Consider the following 21,144-nt stretch of genomic DNA (forward strand, 5'->3'; position numbering starts at 1 on the left):
TTCAAGTGTTGGAAAAACCGTCGTCGATAAGGTACGGGTTTTGGTTCCGGGTAGGCATTATGTAAAGTTATGTGAAAACCTAGGTTACATGCCTTAGGATAGGTTTGAATAGAATTGGTTAGTTGATGATTGATTAATTGTTGAGAAATAATGTGAATTTGCAAAATCAGTATAATTGAGTTTGAATATAATTGTGATTGAATAGATGTTGTAATTGATTGCCTATTGGGATTTTGATATGAAAATTGGGTCGGAGGTTGTGATAGGGTGAAGTATCCCCTATTTGATAAGTTACGGTAAGTGGTGTAAGTGCCATGTTGTGAATTGTGGTTGAAATAATAAGTTTGGATTGATAATTGATGAGTTGTGGTTATTGTTATGAATGTATATTTTGATGATTTATGCTATATGAGTTGAAATTGGGTTGATTAGGCTATTGTTTAGCAGGTGATTGAATATTGATAAATGAGTATTGATGGTGTTTAGAAGTGGTTTTTGATGGGTTAGAATGAGGTAAATTGATGTTTTTGTAAAAATGACATCATGCAAATTTTTGGTAAAAATAGATTTTTGACTAACTTCGATGGGTCATAACTTGGCATTCGAAGTTCGGAATTTGATGGAATTTATATTAAATTAAAGATAATGATGAGATATTTAGAACGGTTTAAGAATTAAGGAAAACAAAATTTTGTAGAGGAAGTTATGAACAATTAAAAATTGATATTTTAAACTGAAATCTCAGATGTTGCAGAAAAACCAGAATTTTGGCCTGTGTGCACACGCACAGGGTTGTGTGCACGCACTAGTTAGAACGAGTGTAAAGACTTGTGTGTTAGCACGACGGTGTGCGTACGCATGCCAAGGGAGATCTTCAAGTGGTACGTACGCATGAGGGGTGACGCGTACACATAAGATGGGAATTGCTTCTGATCGGTGCGTACACACGAGGGTGATGCGTACGCATAGGTCCTATTTTCAAAAAAAGTCTCTGTTTTTTACTGGTTAGCTTTTCTGACAAGCTTGTAAACCCTTGTAACCCCTGAATAAGGTCCAATAACTAGTTTTCAGGCTCTGAATGAGTGTGAGCATATTGAATGGATTAAATTGACATATTGAATGAGATTGTGGATTGAAGGATCGAAGTTAATGATAATTGATGAAAGCTTATGGTTAATGAACCTATTGAATAAAATTTTTTTAAAGACATTAATGATAACTGATTGAGATCTGAAATACTGAAATGGCAAGCTAAGGATGGTGGTGCATTTTGCTTGTGCATTGATTGATATTTGTTCCGAACAAGGACGATGGTTAATCCCGCTTGTTCGAGGTGCCCGGTGAAGACGGTTGGTTAATCATGCTGACTCGTGGGCTAATGTGATTGGCAAGGATGGTGGTAAATCCAACTTGCATATTGATCCGAGAACGTTCTGGGGCAAGGACAGTTTGGTGAATCCCGCTTGCTTTTATGGAACCTACGAGTAAGGACATTTGATTAATCCCGCTTACTCGAGTCGGGTTTGGCAACATAACCGACGCGTGAGCTCATGGCTAGTAGGACAAGCCTGCATCGTGTGCATCTTTGTGCAATTTCTTGAGTGTGCATCTTGTGTTTGGTTTGTCTAAGTGAATATCTCTGTTTAATTGCTAATTGCTATATATGTTGTAATTGCTCTTGATTGTGTTTGCATCCTATTACTTGTGTTTGCTACTGCTGAATAAATTGATGAACCATATACTGATTGGCTGTGATGTTGAAAAGAGTAAAATGCTGAGATGTGTGGAGGAGAATTAAGAATATAGACCACTGATATAGATGAGAACTTAGCGTGTTTACCATGTTTGGATTAGCAAAATTCTAAGCTTGAATCTCGTCTGATTGGAGTTTAGGATTGCCTAGCGGGTTCGTGCAATTTTTACATCATCTTTTTTTAGAACTGTTACCTTACTGGGAACTTTCGGGTTCTCACCCATTGCGAACTTTGTTGTTTTCAAATACAGGATGTGATGCACCTTGCTAAGCATGCTGGATTCTCTTGGATAGCGAAGATTCCTTTCCTATTTTGTATTTTGTGCTTAGTAATGTTTATTTCTCCACTTTTGTATATGCATTTAATTTGTATATCCCTCTTAGAGGTTTTCTTTTGGAGAAACAAGGTTGTATTTGGTTATACTTCGGGGTTGTAATACTTTTCTAGCTGGCCTTTTCTTTGCAGGTCGAGACTAGTATTTTCTATGTATCTCCTTTTGAATCCTATATATATATATATATATATATATTATGTCTTTTGTTTCTGTATATTGACGCTTTTACCTTTAACACTACGTGTGTGATGATGATTTATCGCTTTTATTTTATCCTTCCTTCATAAGTTTCTAGTTAAATTATATTTCTTCAAATACTATGTATGAACTTTTCTGTTTAGGTGTCGTAATACCTCACCACCTCTGCTTTATTACTATAGTGTAAGGCTTTGCGTGGTATGGTGTTACAGGAGGCGAATGAAATTGAGTCGTTTTATGACCACATTGACAACTTGTTTGATTTCCAAGAAGCCGAAGGTCAGAACCACGACAACAAACGCAAAGATACAAATCATTGAAATGTTACTATGATTGGTAAACTTTTCCCCCTATTATTGTTAATATTGATTTTTAAAATCCCTTAATTCTATTTTTCTTTTGTGTAACGATTATCTTGCAATATTTTTTTTATTTCTTAGAGGACGGCGTGACAAAAGGGACGAGTTTGAGTATCAAGGAGGCTATAGCACTTTCTCCAAATAGAAAGATCATACTCCTGTTTAACAAAGAGTTGCAATCGGTTGGTCATGCGACTAGATTATTAAGTGATTTTTTGGGAGTTTGTGTGCTGACTATTCCCAGTTTTTCATTTGTGAAAAGAGTTAGAAGACAGTGAACAAGGCTACCAAGGAATATGCATATAACATGGTTAAGGTAATCCTTTTAGTTTCGATATGTTAAGGCAATTTAATTATCAATTTTTTTTGGGTAAAAACTTTGCAATGTATATTTTGTATTGCTAGTTAAATTTTCATATTTTGTGTTTCACGTGTTTAAATTAGAATTTCTATCTTATATGTAATAATGCTTTTTAGATTCTTATATTGTTATATTTTTTAATTTTAAAGTAGATTATTTTTAGTTATTGATATTCTTCACATTACCATAGACTTATGTTTGTTCATTGATTTTGGTTACTGACAATGAAAAATAATGGTAGCGGGTCTTTCAATATGAAGACGACATCGGAGGAAAAATAAAATGGGGAATTATGCAAAGGATAGGAAAGAACTGAAAGAATACAAGACACAACTTGTATCATAAGTTTTACAATGAAATAAAGACTCTTAAGAAAAATGTTAAGTGTCACCCATCAAGAATAGATGCAAATAACTGGAAATAGGTCCTTGAGTATTGCTTGAAGAAAGAAACAAAGGTAACAAATAGTATTTTGTATTTCTTTCCCCTAAACCATATATGGCTACGTAAAAGACTCTTTATATTTTATTAATTCATCCCAGTCTCATTTGTATTTATTTCGTTGTTGATAGAAAAAGTGTAAACAAAATGCTTTAAATCGTTTGAAACAAGTTTACACACATACTGGGAGTTCCAAAATATTGGCAAGACGAAAGGACGAAGAGGTAATAAATAATTATTGTGTTTCAGATTTTGCATCATTTTCCTAAATATAGTGTTGTTATTTACATGATTGTGTCGACATCAATGTTCTAAGAGCAAGTACAAGGAAAGCGCATTAGTAAAGGAGAGTTATGGACCACGGTTCATAAAAAAAGAATGGCTCGGATATCCATGACGATGCGCGTGTTGTTAGTGTAAGTAATGTTTTAAGATTTTTTACTTCTCTTTTTGTATTCATCATGCTAAAGTTAAAACTATTATAACCCCAATTTTGGTATATTCGTAGGAAGTAATTGTGAGTATTGAGAGTTAAGATGAATCCTCGAAGCAGCTTTCACAAAACAATTCGCTTGCATAAGTTTTTGTTAAGGAGCACTCAGGACAAGTTCGTGGTTTAGGTGTTGGACCATATCCCACCCAACTTTTTAGTAATTCTACTTCACAATAGTTGGACTTTGGTGTGCAAATTGAAAGTATTAGAGAGCGATTGCAGAATTAAAGGTTGAGGCAGCAGAAGAGAAGGCGAAGAGACAAATAATGGAGAATCTTTTGAGATATCTAATCCAACAGCAATGAGACAATTTGTCACCAGACGTTGTTGCAGAGCTGGATTCTTTGGGGAGTGCATCGACTTTATCGCGTGCAAAGCCATCTTCTTCTTGCAATCATGACATGCAACAAAAATAATGAGTTTGAATAAACTGAAATAGATATTATAAAATTTAATTTGTTTTAGTGCTTAATGTTTATTTTTCTGACATGACCTAATTTTAGTTTATAAAGAATGATGCGCTTGTGACAATTTTGTTATATATATATATATATATATATATTCTTTTTCTTATAACATTTTATTTTTTAATTTGATTAAAATTTCTTAATTTTAATTAATTTCTATTAAATTAAACTAATAAAAAAGAAACAAAATAAAGGAAACAAGCATATTGATATTGACATAAAATAATAAAAAACGGGAAAAATATCTTTTTTAATTATGTTTATTTTGCAGCGGTTACAAACTGATGCTAAAATGAAAGGCATTTATGTTTCCAATTATAGCAGCAGATATAACCGCTGCAAAGTTAAATGCTGATTTTGCGACGGTAAATAGAAAACGTTGCTAACTGTTTACATGCGGTTTATTTTGGAGCGATTACTTAGCCGTTGCAAAATATTTAGCGGCGGTAATATGGCTCCAGAACCGCCACTATTTACTGAAAATGTTGTAGTGTTTTCAATGGTGGCAATAGTCAGCGATGATCTTCCATGAGGAGAAGGCGATTGGATTGTTGAAGTCTTTCTTGATTTGTTGAAGTCTTTCATGAAGAATGTATTATAGTTAGACTAGTTATGATTAGTCTTTAACTTTATTTTATCTGTGATATTAGGAAAAATGAATTTGTATTGTTTGTACTTGCATTGGGGATTGAGAGAAATAAGGAGTGAGGTTAATTAGGATTAGAAAAAATGTAATTTGAGAATTTTGTCATACGGAATCAATTTTTTATATATACCATTTCAATTTTATTTTTTTTCGTAGATAGATTTATCAGTATATTTAACTTTGGGTAAAAATGATAACTTATTCTATATGATATATAAAATTTAAAACTCATATAATTAATAGTTAGAAAATCTGAAATAATAGTAATTAATTAAGCACATACCAGTCACTAGTATATGTGATGATGTAAATAATAGTGTAAAATGCATATTTAAACCAAATGGAGTCTAAAATTACACAATTTACCTAAAAGAAAAAACGTTATATGGATCTCTCAATAGGACATTTTTATATAAATCAAATGAGCCCCATTCGAATTATCCATTCCAACATTAATTCAAATCAGGTTAATTCGATTTACTAGAGAAATATGCAAATCGAATCTAACCAATTTGATTTATGCATGCATGTATTGTCCTATTATATCGAATCACATTGATTCGAATTATGCATGCAACTGACGTGCCTAGTAATTCGAAACAATCTGTTTTGATTTACACCTCGTATTGTCCTTATATAATTCGACATCAGGTCTCAAGTGCGAAGGATGGGGAGGTCCATCCTGTAATGAAACCGGCGCCGTATCAGTAATACCAACTTTTTCGTCACCACTGCGGTTTAGATCAGCTACAAAGGACGGGGAGGCTACCACCATTGCCTCAGGTGCAATTACAGGCACGGATGAAGAGGCACCAACAGGCCTCGAACTAGAACAGGCTGCCGTTGTTGAAGGTTGGGGATTCCAATTGGAACCTCCTGAGCTGGAGACCACATCTACAAGTTTGGCCAACAACTCATGGGTCCTGACCTCGGGGATCTTCCGACGACAATGGAACAGAACCTCCAAATCCTCGTCACTTTCTATGACAAACGAATCGTATTTCATATCATCTCGCAAAACTAAAATCGAAATTCGATAGAATAACTTCTCAACTCGTTTCACGCCTTGCAACCCTAGTTTTTGGATTATAGAATTCAGGAATTTAGCAAAGCTCGTTGTAGGTTTAAGAAAAATACTGAGAAAATCCTTATCAGTAAACTTAATTCCAAAGCATATTTTTTTCTTAATCGACCCTCTATAATGCATCAACACTAAAAAACTATCCTCACTAGCCATTGTGTTTCACTCTCATAGCAAGAATTCACGTTCACATCATATTTATATACGTTGGCGTCACAGTAAATCGAATTTATCTTGTTTGATTTATATGTTCTTGGTAATTCGAATCAGTCAAATTCGAATTATATAAGGACAATACAAGGCGTAAAACGAAACATGTTGTTTCAAATTATTAGGCATGTCAGTTGCATGCATAATTCGAATCAATGTGATTCGATTTAATAGGACATTTTATGCATGTATAAATTGAATTGGTTAGATTCGATTTACATATTTCTCTAGTAATTCAAATTGACCTAATTCAAATGAGTATTGGAATGAATAATTCGAAATTGAACTCATTCGATTTATATAAAAACATTATGTATTTTACCCTAAATAATATATATGGTAAAAATTCCTCAATGATTATATGTTCATTGTCTTGGTCACGCCCATGTTGTTTTTCCAACATAAAAAGACGTGAAGGTGGGCATTGATCATAAAGTGCGTGACAAGGGAATATGTAAGGCAGTGGAGACACGAATGTTATTAAAGGGAACCCGTTATGGGAGAAAGTAGCTTTACTAATAATATATAGTTTGCAAGAAAAGCGAAGAATTCCAAGGTTGTTATTCTTTCTGATGATGGGATGGTGCTGATTGCATGCACAGTACACTACTACCAAGCTAAGGTAATACGCCATGATGCCCCTTGCATTGTGCAACAATATAATGTCTTTCTCACTTGGGTGTGTTTGTGTCAGTGACTACTCTCATTTGAGGAGTCTGAAACTAAATGTGTGTGTAGTAAAGGGCAAGGAATCGTTATTGATGTAGTGCGCATGTTTGCAAGAGCGTATGGATCGGAGTTGGTGAGGTGATTGTGGGGTCAAGTGAGAGTGGAAATATTTATTTAGAAAAAGGTTGAGACTTAATTCTTTTTAGTTAATAATTAGTTAATATTGCTTTTTTATTTTTTTTATTTATTGTCTTAGTGACTAATTATTTGATAAAAAAAATTAATCCTCTAATAAATTATCTTTATCTTTATCTTTATTTTTTATATATGTATTGTGACAAAAATTTTAAAAACCAAATAGATAAATTAAACTAGTAGAGTTAGATATATAAAAAAATTTAAAAATTCAACCAAAGTTCAATTAGAATTGAGTCAGAAATAATTAAATAATATAATTATGTATATAATATATATTCTTTTAGATAAAAATGGATTTTTGTGTTTATCATTTTAAACTAATTAACTACTAAAAAGTTGTAACAAGTTTGACTCGTTAACTGATTTTTTGACTGATTTTTTTAATTTTTTAATTGGTTCATTACCAACTTATTTTTATCTAATAAATTAAATCAGTTTAGTAATTAATTTTCGATTATTCCATCTGAACTAATCAATTTGATCTGATTTTCAGAATTATAATTATGACAGATATTGCTTTCATAATTAAAAAAAAAATTATTCTATAGTAGGACTACTAAATTGTTTACAAAATATTATGTGATTAATATTTTTTGATAATTTATTTTATATTTGAATCAACACTAACAAGTAACAAGTAACGCTCAATTTTATTTTCTACTAAAAATATTGCCCTAGTATTTTCTAATTGTTTATTATACACGTGTCTAACAATTTGGTGATTTAAACATTTATAATATTAAAAATACTATTTATATACTAAAATTAATTATTATATATATTTGATAATTTAATTTATTTTTAATGTGTATTTTATATTCTATTATGTATTTTATCCTAATAACTAATTTTAATATATATCTAACATGATAGATATAATAATATATTGTACTTGTTATTACCATTTATTTTATACCTTCCTCTAAATTTTGGTATGAGCATTTCGAATTGATATTTCAAACTCTTATTTTCATGTTTTGAATATATTAAATATTAAATTAATACATACCTTTTAATTTTCAAATAATATTACTAGTGTATGTATATTTAAGGAAAAAAATTAACATATTGAAAAATATATGCCTTTTGAAACATATAATTGTGACTAGCCAGATATATATAAAATGGCATGCAAACCGTGCAGCTTTAAGTGCAACCCAAGAAATGGAGAAGGCTCAAGTTAGCGTAGCCATGGTCCATAAACTAATGATAGGTGATGGGTGTGTCTAGACTTAGACTCTGTTTGTTCTTTGAATCTTTGTTGCTATGACAGGCACATACAAGGTGTGGCAAAATGAGGCGACCCCTTCTAATATAGGTCCCTTTATAGCCTTTAATCCTTTTAGACTTTTAGGAACATGTTTTATATATCATATATTATATTCACGCATGAAACCATGTATCCCGGATTCATATCTTTAGCAGCTGCTTGAGTTTATTTCCCTTTCTTAGATGTTTGACATGCAGTTCGGTGTATTAGCTTTTGCTTTTGTGTGTTCCTTATGCTTTATTTGTCTTGTTTATGGCTGGTGCCCACTACGCTTTTCTAATGAGTCCTTAGTTATGAGTTAATCATGTCCCTCGTTCATATATGACAAGAGACTATTCCAATAATATATATATCGAAAGTATAAAAAAAAAAGAAAAGAAAAGCTGAAATATATAAACAAATGTGGTTTAACTTGAGGCTTATTCTTATACACATATACGTAGAGATGACAATTATATATGTATATATTAAGAGAGTGACATCTTGTAAAACTTCAACTAAAATCTCGTGTACATTCAAATACCCGGCATAAAGTATAATTACAATATTATTGATGTGTAATATATACAAAGAATAATACTTCACATAGGTAGGTAGACAATAAGAATATTAAATAATATGAACAATAGATATGTCGGATGTTTAATTCAATAGGTATGTAAATGATTATGTCATTATTTTTAATTGGATGGTTATTTCTTTTGATTCGATTTACTCATGTATATATAGTTAACAATAGCTGCATATTCAATTCACTAGGTGTGCAAATAGTTATTCTAATATTAAGGTTTAGGAGGTAATTTGGAGGTAGAGTATTTTTTTATTTTACTGGATAAATTCTAAAGCTTATTATTCATATTGTTTACAAAATCATATCTACCTAACAAAATCGAAATCTTTTTATTAACCAAATTTAATCAAGTTGATCTAATATAAAAATTGAAAAAAAAATAAAGAGAAGTAATTATTATAAGGATAAAGTATGTTTTTGTTGTTAACATTTGTGATTTTCTTAAAAAATATTTTTAATATTTAATTATATTCAATTTTATTTCTAATGTTTTCGATTTGTATCAAAGTTATTCCCGAATATTAATTTTATCTGAAATATTGAGGAAAAAATTGAAAACATTTAAAGATAGTTTTACAACAAATAAAAAACGTTAATAATAAAATTAAATAAATAAAAACATTAAAAATAAAATTAAATAAAATTAAATATTAAAAATATTTTTAAAAAAATTACAAACCTTAAAAATAAAAATATACTTTACCTTTATTATAATTACTAATAATAAGACTCCTCTACTAGTGACTAGGAATTTGAATGGCAAGCAATGATGTCAAAGTAAGTGTTAGATTAGGCATTTAAAAAATAATTGAAAGACAATGAATATTAGTTCAAAATAGTCTATATTTTTTTATTTTTATACTTTTTAATTATTATTAAAATAAATGAATAATTTTAAATGTAATAAACATATCATTATAATTTAAATGGCATAATTTTATTATACTCATATAAGAGATTATGAGTTCGAGTCTTTCAATCTTTGATTAAAAAAAAAATATAGTTTACATATATACGATTATTATAAATATTAAGTTAAATAAACTAATTTTAAAATATTATCTCCTAGTATGACTCCCACGCACTTGACTTAGCAAGAATCAAACGAGGAGATTTTGTGTGAAAGTCGTCGGTATCATCATATAAAGTCATAAGTTCCTATTTATGGAGGAAGCCTATAGTCAACGCCGAACTAGAAATTTTATAGAGTAAGGTATCGTTTTTATTTTCAACGTTTGAGGTAAATTTTAAAATTGTTTTTAATATTTCAATCGTCCTATTTAAGTCTCTAACGTTATAAAATTGACTTAATGTTGTCCCGCCGTTAGAGATTCGTTAACAGAATTGACGACGAAACAAAATTGAGACGATTTTAAAACATTAGGAATTTAAATAGGACGAAAATGTTGGGACAAAAACGATACATAGTGTTATATCGAAAAATAATATTTTCGATCAAAATGTTATTGAATTCTTTGATAAGCCAATGTTCGACAAGTTTAGACTTCGATCATTGCCAAGTACCAAAATAATATTTCGATCGACCTCCAAATACATGTTAGAATTAACTTTGAATTGGAGCCAATTAGGTACTCCGTTATGTACTCTCTATCAGTCGATTGACTTAAGTGTGAAAATCGAAGATGCAGACTCGACGGAGGTCAACTATGTCGAAGAAGAGGTCGACAGCAATTTGTTAGTCGAAAAAGATAAACAAATTGTGAACTTCGAGGTGGAGAATAACTTTATTGGATTCCTTAAAGATGGTCAATTGATGAAGATGATGATTCTGATCGATTAGGACTCATGGAGAGAGTGAAGCAATCGAAGGAAGTTACTAAGTGAAGATAGTTGGCGGAAGTTACAGACTCAAAGAGCAGGAACAGTTATTCAAGGATCAACCGCACGTGGAAGTTATATTTGAATTTGATTGGTTGAGAACTTCTATAAATTGGTGAAAGCTCGAAAGAACAAAGGTTGGAATCTTTTCGGAGAAAACACTCACACTCACTCACATCCCCAGCGACTTTCTGAGTCAGTCAATAGTCTTTTTCTTTGAAAGGTTCCTTTCATGTCTTTACTTTTCATTTAAATTTCCTGCAACTTTCCTTTTCATGCAATTTATCTTCTTTGCAATGTCATTTCGATTCCTTTAAATTCAGTAACGTTTATCTTTTTCAGCCTTTACCTTTTAATTTGCCCTTTATTTTTCCAAACACTTTTTCTTTCTGCAATTTCATTTTCCTTTTATTCAAGTCATTTAAATTTTATTGTTCATTTCGAATTTCTGCAAAGCTTGGTTCTTTCTTCTTCGTCATTGTCAAAGGCATAGATTTTGATGCAAATAAAACTGGTACCTGTAAAAGAGGAGTAGGTTTCGCTCCGAAACCATTAGAGTCGAACCACCATCGATTTGCTAAAAATCGACAAAACAAATTGGCACGCCTGATGGGACAAGTTTAAAATTTAATTGTGTCAAAATTTGTTACTTTTAACTGTTGCATTGTGCATGCAGTGTTGATATTTGTTGCGTGCAATTAATAAGTGGTAGAATTGTTACCATGTCTGACGAAGTTTCAAATGGCAATGCAGAAACAAGTAATAATTTTCCAATAACTACTACACAAATTTCTGCAAATTTGATTCCACATGTATAGTATAATTCTGGGGAGAATATTGCAGTTATTGATGCAAGTGTTAGTGGTAGTGGACGAAATTCACGCCCTAGGATCACCACAGTGCAGAATCAACCGCAAGTAACTGCAAGTTGGCTTCCATTTGGCTTTCCTTCTGGCTATACGCCTCCTATGTGCAGTTACATATTTTCAATCAGATTTGGAAATGTGCCAGGATTGATGGCTGAGTTTCGACAATATATTAATGAAAGCCATCATGATTTATTCAACTTGTTGACTCACCAGATGACTACTATTCTGAATCCTATCCTAGCTGACAGTGAGTCAAAATATGATCGACTGGTTAAACAAATTTACTATACATAGAAATAAATTTTAATTTTATCCTTCAATAATATCAATTTTTTACTATACATAGTATTCAATTATTTTTTAATCACACCTAAATAAATTACACTTAATCATGTTACTTTCATTTCTAAATAAATTAATTTTTTTATAATTTTACTCTTAAAGTTTTTTAGTTATAATGAAATGTTTGTAGAATGACTAGTATATAAACTTGCAGAAAAGAAAAAATAATATATATACAATAAAATATAAATTATACTTTTTGTCTCTCTAATGTATCAAAATTCTTTAAAATTATAAAAAAATAACTTTATTTAAAATAAAAGTAATGTAATTAAGTGTAATTTATTTAGATTTAATTAAAAAATAATTGAATACTACCTACAATAAAAAATTGATATTATTGAAAGATAAAATTAAATAAAAATTTATTTTTATGTATCGTTTTTGTCCCAAACGTTTTCGTCCTATTTAAGTCCCTAACGTTTCAAAATCGTTTCAATTTTGTCCCGCCGTCAATTTTTTTTAACGAATTTCTAACGGCAGGACAACATTGAGTCAATTTTGAAACGTTAAGAACTTAAATATGACGATTGAAACATTAGGGATAACTTTAGAACTTACCCCAAACGTTAGAGACAAAACAATACTTTACTCAATTTTATAAAAAAGGAACTAAATTAAACATAAAATAAACTAAAATATAATATAACAAAAATTAATAAAATATAATTAAAAAATTTAAATATTTTAAAAATATTAGTATTTTAATAATTTTAACTATTGATCTTTATTATAAAAAATATATAATATATATAATTAAAATAAGTGGTTAAAATTATTGGAAATATCAGTATTTTAAAAATATTTAAAAAATTGCTATAATTTATAATATGTATGTCAAATCAATAATTACGTTAAATAAAAGCTACCATTTAACAATATATTTTAAGATTTTAATACTTTTAGACTTGTTTACCGATATTTATAAGACTAAAATAATTAATTATTATATTTGAAGTAAATTTTAAAATAATTACCTTTTTAATATATATAATTATATAATTTAATAAAAAATCATCCTTCATCTTATTTTAATAATCATTATCGCTGAAAAAGATAATTTAATTGTTATTATTGTAACAGAAAATAAATAATTTTAAATCTTTATTTAAGAAGAATACATAAAAAAATATGAAAGAATAAAATTTTATTTAAAAAATTTATTATTTTATTTTATTTTATTTTGATAAACTTAATTTTTAAATTTGTTAGTTTATTATTTTTATTTTAATCTATATTTATTGTAAAGTTATTACATATTCATACATAGTACATTTATACTCTTTTATTTACACACATCTTTCTATTGTAATATTGTAATACACATTACACACACTGGGTTATTTACATGTAATTATTTTATCTCTAATATATTAACATATAATTAATTAATAATATTATACTGCATATATTATTAGTTGTTAGGTAAAAAATATTATTATTTAAAAAAATTATGTAAAGAAATAATTATAGATTGATGTTTTTTATATTTATATTATAATATTTATTTTTTATTAATTATTTGATAGTCCAATTATTTTTGAAGTTTTCAATTGACAGTAGACAAAGAGTGCAGAAATGACTGTAAATGTCATTTAAATTTGCAAAAAGTGACGTATCAAAATGTAATTATCAATTGACATAGAAAAGTCTATAAATAGGATGTTAAAGTCTTCAGTTCTTTAAAAATATTTAGAAATCTAAAAATTTTTTAACCATTTTGACATTACAGAATAAAATTTGAGAATTTAAATAATTCTTCTAAACTCAAATGCTTGTAATCTACTTTTTCAGTTTTTCTTAATAAAATTTATTTGCTTTTCTATGTTGTTTTATTTTTTATATTTGTCTTTCCTTCTTTATCTTTCTTTTGATTTCTGTTTCTTTTAATTTTCACAATTTTAGTTTATCTCTGGCATCTTGCATTTTTTCTTTTATCTTTAATTTTATTTCTTTAATTTCTATTAACATTACAATTGAGACATTAAGATACTCACATTTTTTGTTAAAATAGAACAAAATTTGAGTAAAACAAATTGGCACATTCAGTGGAACATTGTTAATAGACTCTAATTTTGTCAAATAAAACAACAAAAATTTTGAACTTGTATGTGGTTGCACAATGATAAAATCGTGTTTTCATATACGGGAAAATCAGTGTCCGTTGACATGTCAAGTACATCTGCAATATCTTCTACTACTTCCAGTGATAAGATTAGAGGAAGTGAGTTTGAAAATATTCTTGTGATACAAGGAACTAACTCTACTATAAGGCAACTTGAACAACTTTTCAAAGTTTAGGATTTTGAAAAAATAGGATTAGGATATTAAAAACACGCCATATAAGCCTAATGTGAAACACCCTCCACATACTATCCTCGCCTACCCGCTTTTGCAACATGAACGCCATCTCCTAGAATCGCCGTTTCTTGAAGCTCCAGCAATCATCGCACGCTGATGCCTCATCCGCTATAACCGATTGCATCACAGTGCTGGTTTCCTATGCATCGAAACCTCTTTGTTGCGACATGGTGATCTCCACGCAGCGTATCTTGCAGTGAGATCGGACCATCGATGATGTACTCTGATTACTGCAAGTCCCTTTGATCGGAGTTCGCCGCCAACCTTTGCCGTGCATCCTAGACGGCCATTCTTCCCACTTCCAATTCTCTTCGCTACAATGTTCGACTATGCATGCAAGGTCTTGTGAGACCCCATCGGACCTTCAATGTGAGATAGTTTCTTTTTGTTTAACTTGGGATTTCGTTTTATTAAATTTGAGATTTTTTTTGTAAAACTTGGAATGTTTTCTTTTATTAAACTAATTATGGGATATTTCTTTCTGTGTAACTTAGAATGTTTCTTTTATTAAATTGGAATTTTTTTTGTTACACATGGAATGTTTTGTTTTATTAAACTAAATGTGAGATATTTCTTTCTGTTTAACTTGGGATGTTTTCTTTTTTGTAAACCTTGGAACATTTCGACTGTTAAGTTGGGATATTTCTTTTCTTAAACTTTGGATGTTTTTTTTCTTAACCTTGGAATATTTTGATGCAGGTCGGCCCTGCACAACTTACAAAGGAATTGCGGCGGAGGGTACAACGACAGCATGATGGATGGTTGAAGACAAAGTACTGGCGACGCGATGAGATGGGGTTTCACGTTGACGAAGCGGTTATAAGTTTAAAATTCTATTTTTAAAAATTCAAAATTTTATTTTTTAAAAGCGGTTACAAGCTTAAAAATCCTATTTTAAAAAATTCAAAAATTTATTTCTTTAATGATTTTGAAAATTTATTCAAGTTGACGAGTATCCTAGTTGGTTACTGGTGCGCGAAATTAGAACTCGTACAACTTCACTGGCAAGTGCACCGGATTGTCCAAGTAATACCTTAGGTGAGTGAGGGTCGATCGCACAAAGATTGTTGGATTGAGCAAGCAATGGTTATCCTGTTGTATGTAGTCAGGCAAACAGTAAAAGGTGGTTGTTGTTGTAAACACATAGACAGTGAAATAGCAAGTAAAGAAAGCAATTAAACAGATCTGGAGTAAAACAATGATGAGAAAACAGTTAAGGCTTCGGAGATGTTCACTTTTTCGAATTAAAACTTCTTACTAACTATTTTAACAATGAATGATTCATTCTATGGCAAATTGTAAGTGATTAAACCCTAATTCCATAGCAATTTAATCTCCTCTCACTACTAGAAAACTAGTTATTACAGACGGATATTTCCGACGGATTTTATCCCACGGAAATACAGATGGAATTTCAGAGGAATTTTTTCTCGGAAAATAAAAAAAATAAATTAGTATAAATTACAGATGGAAAAGAGAATCCGTCGATAATTCTGTCGGAAAAATTAATTTTTTTTTTAGAAAATAATTACAGACAGAAAATTCGTCTGTAATTAAATAGATAAAAATACTGCATTTTATAAAACTTTTATAGACAGATTTTCCGTCTGTAATTTAAAATTTTCCATCGGAAATAATAAACTAAACCTACCACTACCCCGAGCCCCATTCCCAGCACACAAATCAAAGAAAATAAACACTGAACTTCTAACAAGCCCTAATTTCGATCCCAAATATCTAGATCGATCGAATTCCATGGCAAACCCTTCCTCGTCTTCCTCCTCCTCATCTCAATTCGCCGCCTACTCCTCCGATCCCTCTTGCTTCCCCACCCCCTTCCACTTTCAACAACCGCCTTACGCCGCATACAGCTATCCTCCTCCACCGTCACATCACCAACAATTCCAGCGCGACGCTCAACAACTCTTCCAGCGCGACGCCCAGACCATCACCCCGGAGGCTCTCGAGAGCGTGAAGGCTGCCATAGCCAGCAGCGACGTCGACCACAAGACCGACACGAAGCGAAAGGCAGTTCCCCGCCGTGCCGCCGGGCAGACGTGGGAGGATCCCTCACTGGCCGAGTGGCCGGAGAACAACCATCGCTTGTTCTGCGGCGACCTAGGGAACGAGGTGAACGACGACGTTTTGTCATGGTTTGCTTATTTGTTGGTTTGACCTAACATGCACATCAAATGTTTGTTAATTAGTCTAAGTGGATAATTAGGTAGATATATGTGCTCAATGTTGTGTTTGTGCAAACGAGGTGTTTGATCTAATGACTGAACTGCTTTTGACATAGGTGTTGTTTTCTTTCTTTGGAGCCATAATGGCTTATTGTTTTCTTTTTTTGAAAATTGATTAGGCCTCAATCTGGCTTTGATTTTGCTTCTTTTGTGGTGTTTAGGCATTAGTGACTAGCTTCTGCTCATAGTAATTATACTAGTATCTTCAATTGAGTCTCCATTTTTGAATTCAGATTCAGTCTCTGTTTTCTTCACTGCTATGCTTTTCTTTTATGTGTACATAAGTAGTAATATGTATCTTTATTCTTGCTATTTCACTCTTATTTAATTATTTTTATGTTGCAAGTTCTGTCAAGGGGAGGAGAGGCTATACAGATGACTACTGAAACCTAATACCGAGCGGGGCAGCATTGAGAACAGAGGTGGCTTTGTCTCAAACATGCCAGGTTCTTCAACTAACCCTGAATTATATGCTTTGTTGCTACTAATATTCAGTGCTGATTTTTGTGTTTTCATTCATCATTCCTTTTACTATAGGAACTTGAGTTTCGTTTGCTGTGATATTAGTTTGCTCAATTCCTTTTACTATAGGGCAGTGTTTCTTCTCTGAGACTGATATTCTCTTTCCCAGAAAAAAGAAACTTCTTTTGGAACAGAATGGACCACATGTTGCAAGAATCTCAGTTTACGAGGTATGCTATAAGAACCGTTTATTCAATTAAAACCTCCTTGTCTTTTTATTGTTCCTTTGCTGCTTATAAGAACCGTTTACTCAATTAAAACCTCATTGTCTTTTTATTGTTCCTTTGCTGCTTTTTATAACTCGAGTTTTTGTGCAGGGGTGTGAGAGAGAGGTTGTTGAGGCGGGGAAGCAATCTGATGAGTTCTTGCAATAGTTATCTATTTATCTATCTATCTATCTCTATTTGTTGGTGTCTATTATCTCTGCTTTGCTGATTCAACAAATTTCTATCTAACACGTCTTATATTTCTTGTACAATTTGGTTGCAATAGTTGGTGCTGTCCGCTCTGCTACTTACATCCGCTGTTTGATGTCTTTGCAGAAGTAAACCCTCTGCAGAAAGTTTCGGTTATTGTTCATGGAAACTTGAAGCTCTCTGAGAGGTAATTATTGATAAGGAACCATGCTTTTTAACCCTCCTTTCTTATTTTAATGCTTATGGCGGTGCTCCATTGCACCTGTTGGTTATCACTGGGTTATCAAGGTTATTTATGTACATCATGGCTATCAAAATGAAGGAAACATGTTGGGATATCCTAATTTAAATCTGAAACATAACATGTATTTTATTTAAGTATCCTCCATTATGTTCACTTTTTGGTTTTGTTAGTCTAATTTCTGTAATTCACTTTATAAATACGTGAATTTGTGTTTCTTTACAATGCTTATGTAAGTGGTGGAATTAATCTTGTTTTCTTTTGGCAGCCATGCAATCCTAGTATATCTTGCTTCCTGCTTTTACTGGAATTGCTGACCACTGGTTAGTAGAACCATCTCATCTGCTTCTTGTGACCTGATGAACTGCTATTGTTCCATTCTTTATAGAGTACTCATTACTTGGGAACTTGTAGATTTCAGAATTGAACCGTTACATTGTCTATTAGTAAAACACAATTTTGGGTTCATTTCCCTCATTTCTGTATGTGACTAGCCAAAATTAACTCAGTAATGGATTGGCATCATTCTAAATTAACTCATTAGTAATGCTTCATTACCTAATAAATAGCTCTTGTGAGTATGGTAGCTATATTCCTAATTTGACTTGTCATCTTGAAATCTTCTTACAAGAAAATTCTTCAGTGGATTGAGAATACAAGAAATGTCAAAGTAATAAATTTGTGGCATATTGTGGGCTTTATTCTATATACAAATCAGGAAGAAATAGTCTCTCCTCCCTGGTAGGTCTGTCTTTTCATGTGTGGAAATGATCAAGCATGCAAATCAATGGTGCCACATAATGGTAGCAGGTATTGGTTGCTATCTTCACTTCAGTTTTATTGCTCAGAGTTATAAGTACTTAATGTCAGTGCATAGAAAGTACTGTTAATTAATTAATTAATAAAGGTATGCCAGAAGCATGGATATTAATCATATTATATGTGGCAGAAATATGAACTGAGGAAATCACAGAATTTTGTGAAATACTCAATTTTTTTTATTTATTTATTGTCACAGACTGCTCTCAAGGCTGGCAAACAAACAAGGATGGGAGAGATGAGGAAATCACAGCCCTTCGTGTGAAAATTCAGGTAATTTTTTAAGAAAGCATGCATTTCTTTCCACAGTTAGATTACTCTGATATTCGATGTGAAGTTATAGCTATCTTCTTTTCTTTGTCAGAATCTAAAAGATGATGCAGCAGCAGCAGCAGCAGCTTTTGAACAACAGCAAGAAGCTTCAATCTTTTTTATTTGCACACACCAAAAAGAATAAGAAGAGAATGTTTGTTGCAGAAAAGAGCAAGGAATTGGCCACTTTCCAGGGTCAAAACAAAGCCTTCAAGTTAACTGAGGCTCAAAAGGATAGGCCATAGAAGAGGTATTTATGTTTTAGTCTCTGTGTGTTTTAGTTGCTAGTTAGCGATTAATTACTAGAAGAAGAAGAAAGGGGAAAAAAGCAGATAGGGGAAAAAAGGGTGTGTGAAGTTGAAAGGGTCTGTGTGAGTGTTTGTGAGCAGGAATAATCATATATATCAGAGAGTGAAGAAGAAGAAGAAGATGGAAATTAAAGGGTTTATGAATTGAGAGTAGAAGGTTGTTGTTTTAGTTTTTCTTTCTGGAGTAGTGTGGGAATTGTTGAAAGTGCAGTGAAGAAAGAAAAAAGCCTGCAAGAGAATCCAAAAACCAAACATGGTAAAGCTTAGGAAGTGAGAATCTGCATAGAGATTCATTCACCTTTTTTTTCTTCTCTTCTTTATTTTCTTTCTTTTTTAAACCCTTTATTTCCCCATTTTCTTTTCAATTTTCTCTCTATAGTTTGCCTACTCTAATATTCAGCTACATAGGGAGTTATATACTAAGAGAGAAAAACAAAAGAGAATAAGAAATGCGTGTGAGATAGGGAGAGAGAGTTTTGAAGAAAAAGGGTGTCTTTTTATTATTTTTTTAAATTATATTTTTTATCCTAGTACAAATTTGCTTAGGTATTTGTTTAGGTTCACATTTGCATGGAACGTGTTCAAACAATAGATGCAATAAACACTAGCATAGGGTCATAAGGTTTATTTCAGAGAAAAAAAAGGTGCTTGATTTAGTCTTTGTTTGAGTTTGTGTTCAACCATTGTTCATTCTCCTTATTAATAATTACTAGTGTGGTGTAACTCTTCATTCTATTATAAACATGAACTAATCTTAGTAACATGTTTTATATTCTGGATGATTTAGAGGAATGGCAGTGGAAGATTCATCTTCTCCTTGTGGAATTCGTCTTGTAATAGAAGACTACCCTTATGCTGTTGATGGACTAGAGATATGGTTTGCCATTAAGGAATGGGTTCAAGATTATGTCTCCTTGTACTATCCAACAGACAATGATCTCAAAAGAGACCCTGAACTCCAAAATTGATGGAAAGAAGCTGTTGAGGTAGGTTATGGTGATTTGAAAGATAAGCCATGGTGGCCAAAGATGCAGACAGTTGAAGAGTTAGTTTAATCATGCACAACCATAATATGGACGGCGTCGGCGCTCCATGCAGCCGTTAATTTTGGACAGTATCCATGTGGAGGGCTTATACTGAACCGTCCAACACTTAGCAGAAGATTGCTTCTTGAACAAGGCACTGCAGAGTATGAAGAGATGGTGAAGAGTCACCAAAAGGCTTATCTGATAACAATTACACCGAAATTAGAGACTCTCATTGACCTTACAACCATAGAAATCTTATCAAAGCATGCTTCTGATGAAGTGTATCTTGGAGAGAGGGATAATCCACATTGGACATTTGATTCAAGAGCATTACAAGCATTTCAGAGATTTGGGAACAAACTGAGTGAGATTGAGGAGAAGCTAACACAGAAGAACAAAGATGGGAGACTGAGAATAGAATTGGACCAGTTAAATTGCCATACACTCTGCTTCATCCTACTAGCAATGAAGGGTTGACTTTTAGAGGAGTTCCAAACAGCATCTCTATCTAAATGCATGGAATAATATAATGAGTTTATATTGACTTGCTTGTTTGTTTATAATACTTTTCTTTTAGTTTGATAATACAATGAGTTTGTTTATTTTTTGAAATATTATAAATATTCGAATACAAATTAGATAAAAATTTGTATTAAATTTATATTTATTTTGTATGAAAATAAGTTTATTTTGTAATTAGAAAAATAAAAAAATTCTATTTTATCTTATAGACGGATTTACAGACGGATTTTCTGTCTGTAATCAGAGTGTTCCGAAGTTCAAATTACAGAC

The 21,144-nt window shown here is 31.5% G+C and overlaps 1 protein-coding gene and 1 pseudogene across 1 annotated transcript; both read left to right on the forward strand.

The window, feature by feature from the left end:
* Nucleotides 1-16,218: 16,218 nt before the first annotated feature.
* On the forward strand, nt 16,219-16,638 carry LOC130981407 (uncharacterized). Its single transcript, XM_057905007.1, has one exon. It carries the CDS (start codon nt 16,219-16,221, stop codon nt 16,636-16,638), a length of 420 nt encoding a protein of 139 aa, XP_057760990.1.
* A 3,477-nt stretch (nt 16,639-20,115) lies between these two features.
* LOC130979435 (seed linoleate 9S-lipoxygenase-2-like) lies at nt 20,116-20,864 on the forward strand (annotated as a pseudogene).
* The last annotated feature ends 280 nt before the right edge of the window (nt 20,865-21,144 follow it).

The sequence above is a fragment of the Arachis stenosperma genome, chromosome 5 (assembly GCF_014773155.1).
Source record: "Arachis stenosperma cultivar V10309 chromosome 5, arast.V10309.gnm1.PFL2, whole genome shotgun sequence".
Classification (NCBI taxonomy): Eukaryota; Viridiplantae; Streptophyta; class Magnoliopsida; order Fabales; family Fabaceae; genus Arachis; species Arachis stenosperma.

Bases quoted from the DNA above. Each gene is read 5' to 3' on its own strand.
- LOC130981407 (XM_057905007.1), top strand. From the start codon at position 16,219: ATGGCAAACCCTTCCTCGTCTTCCTCCTCCTCATCTCAATTCGCCGCC.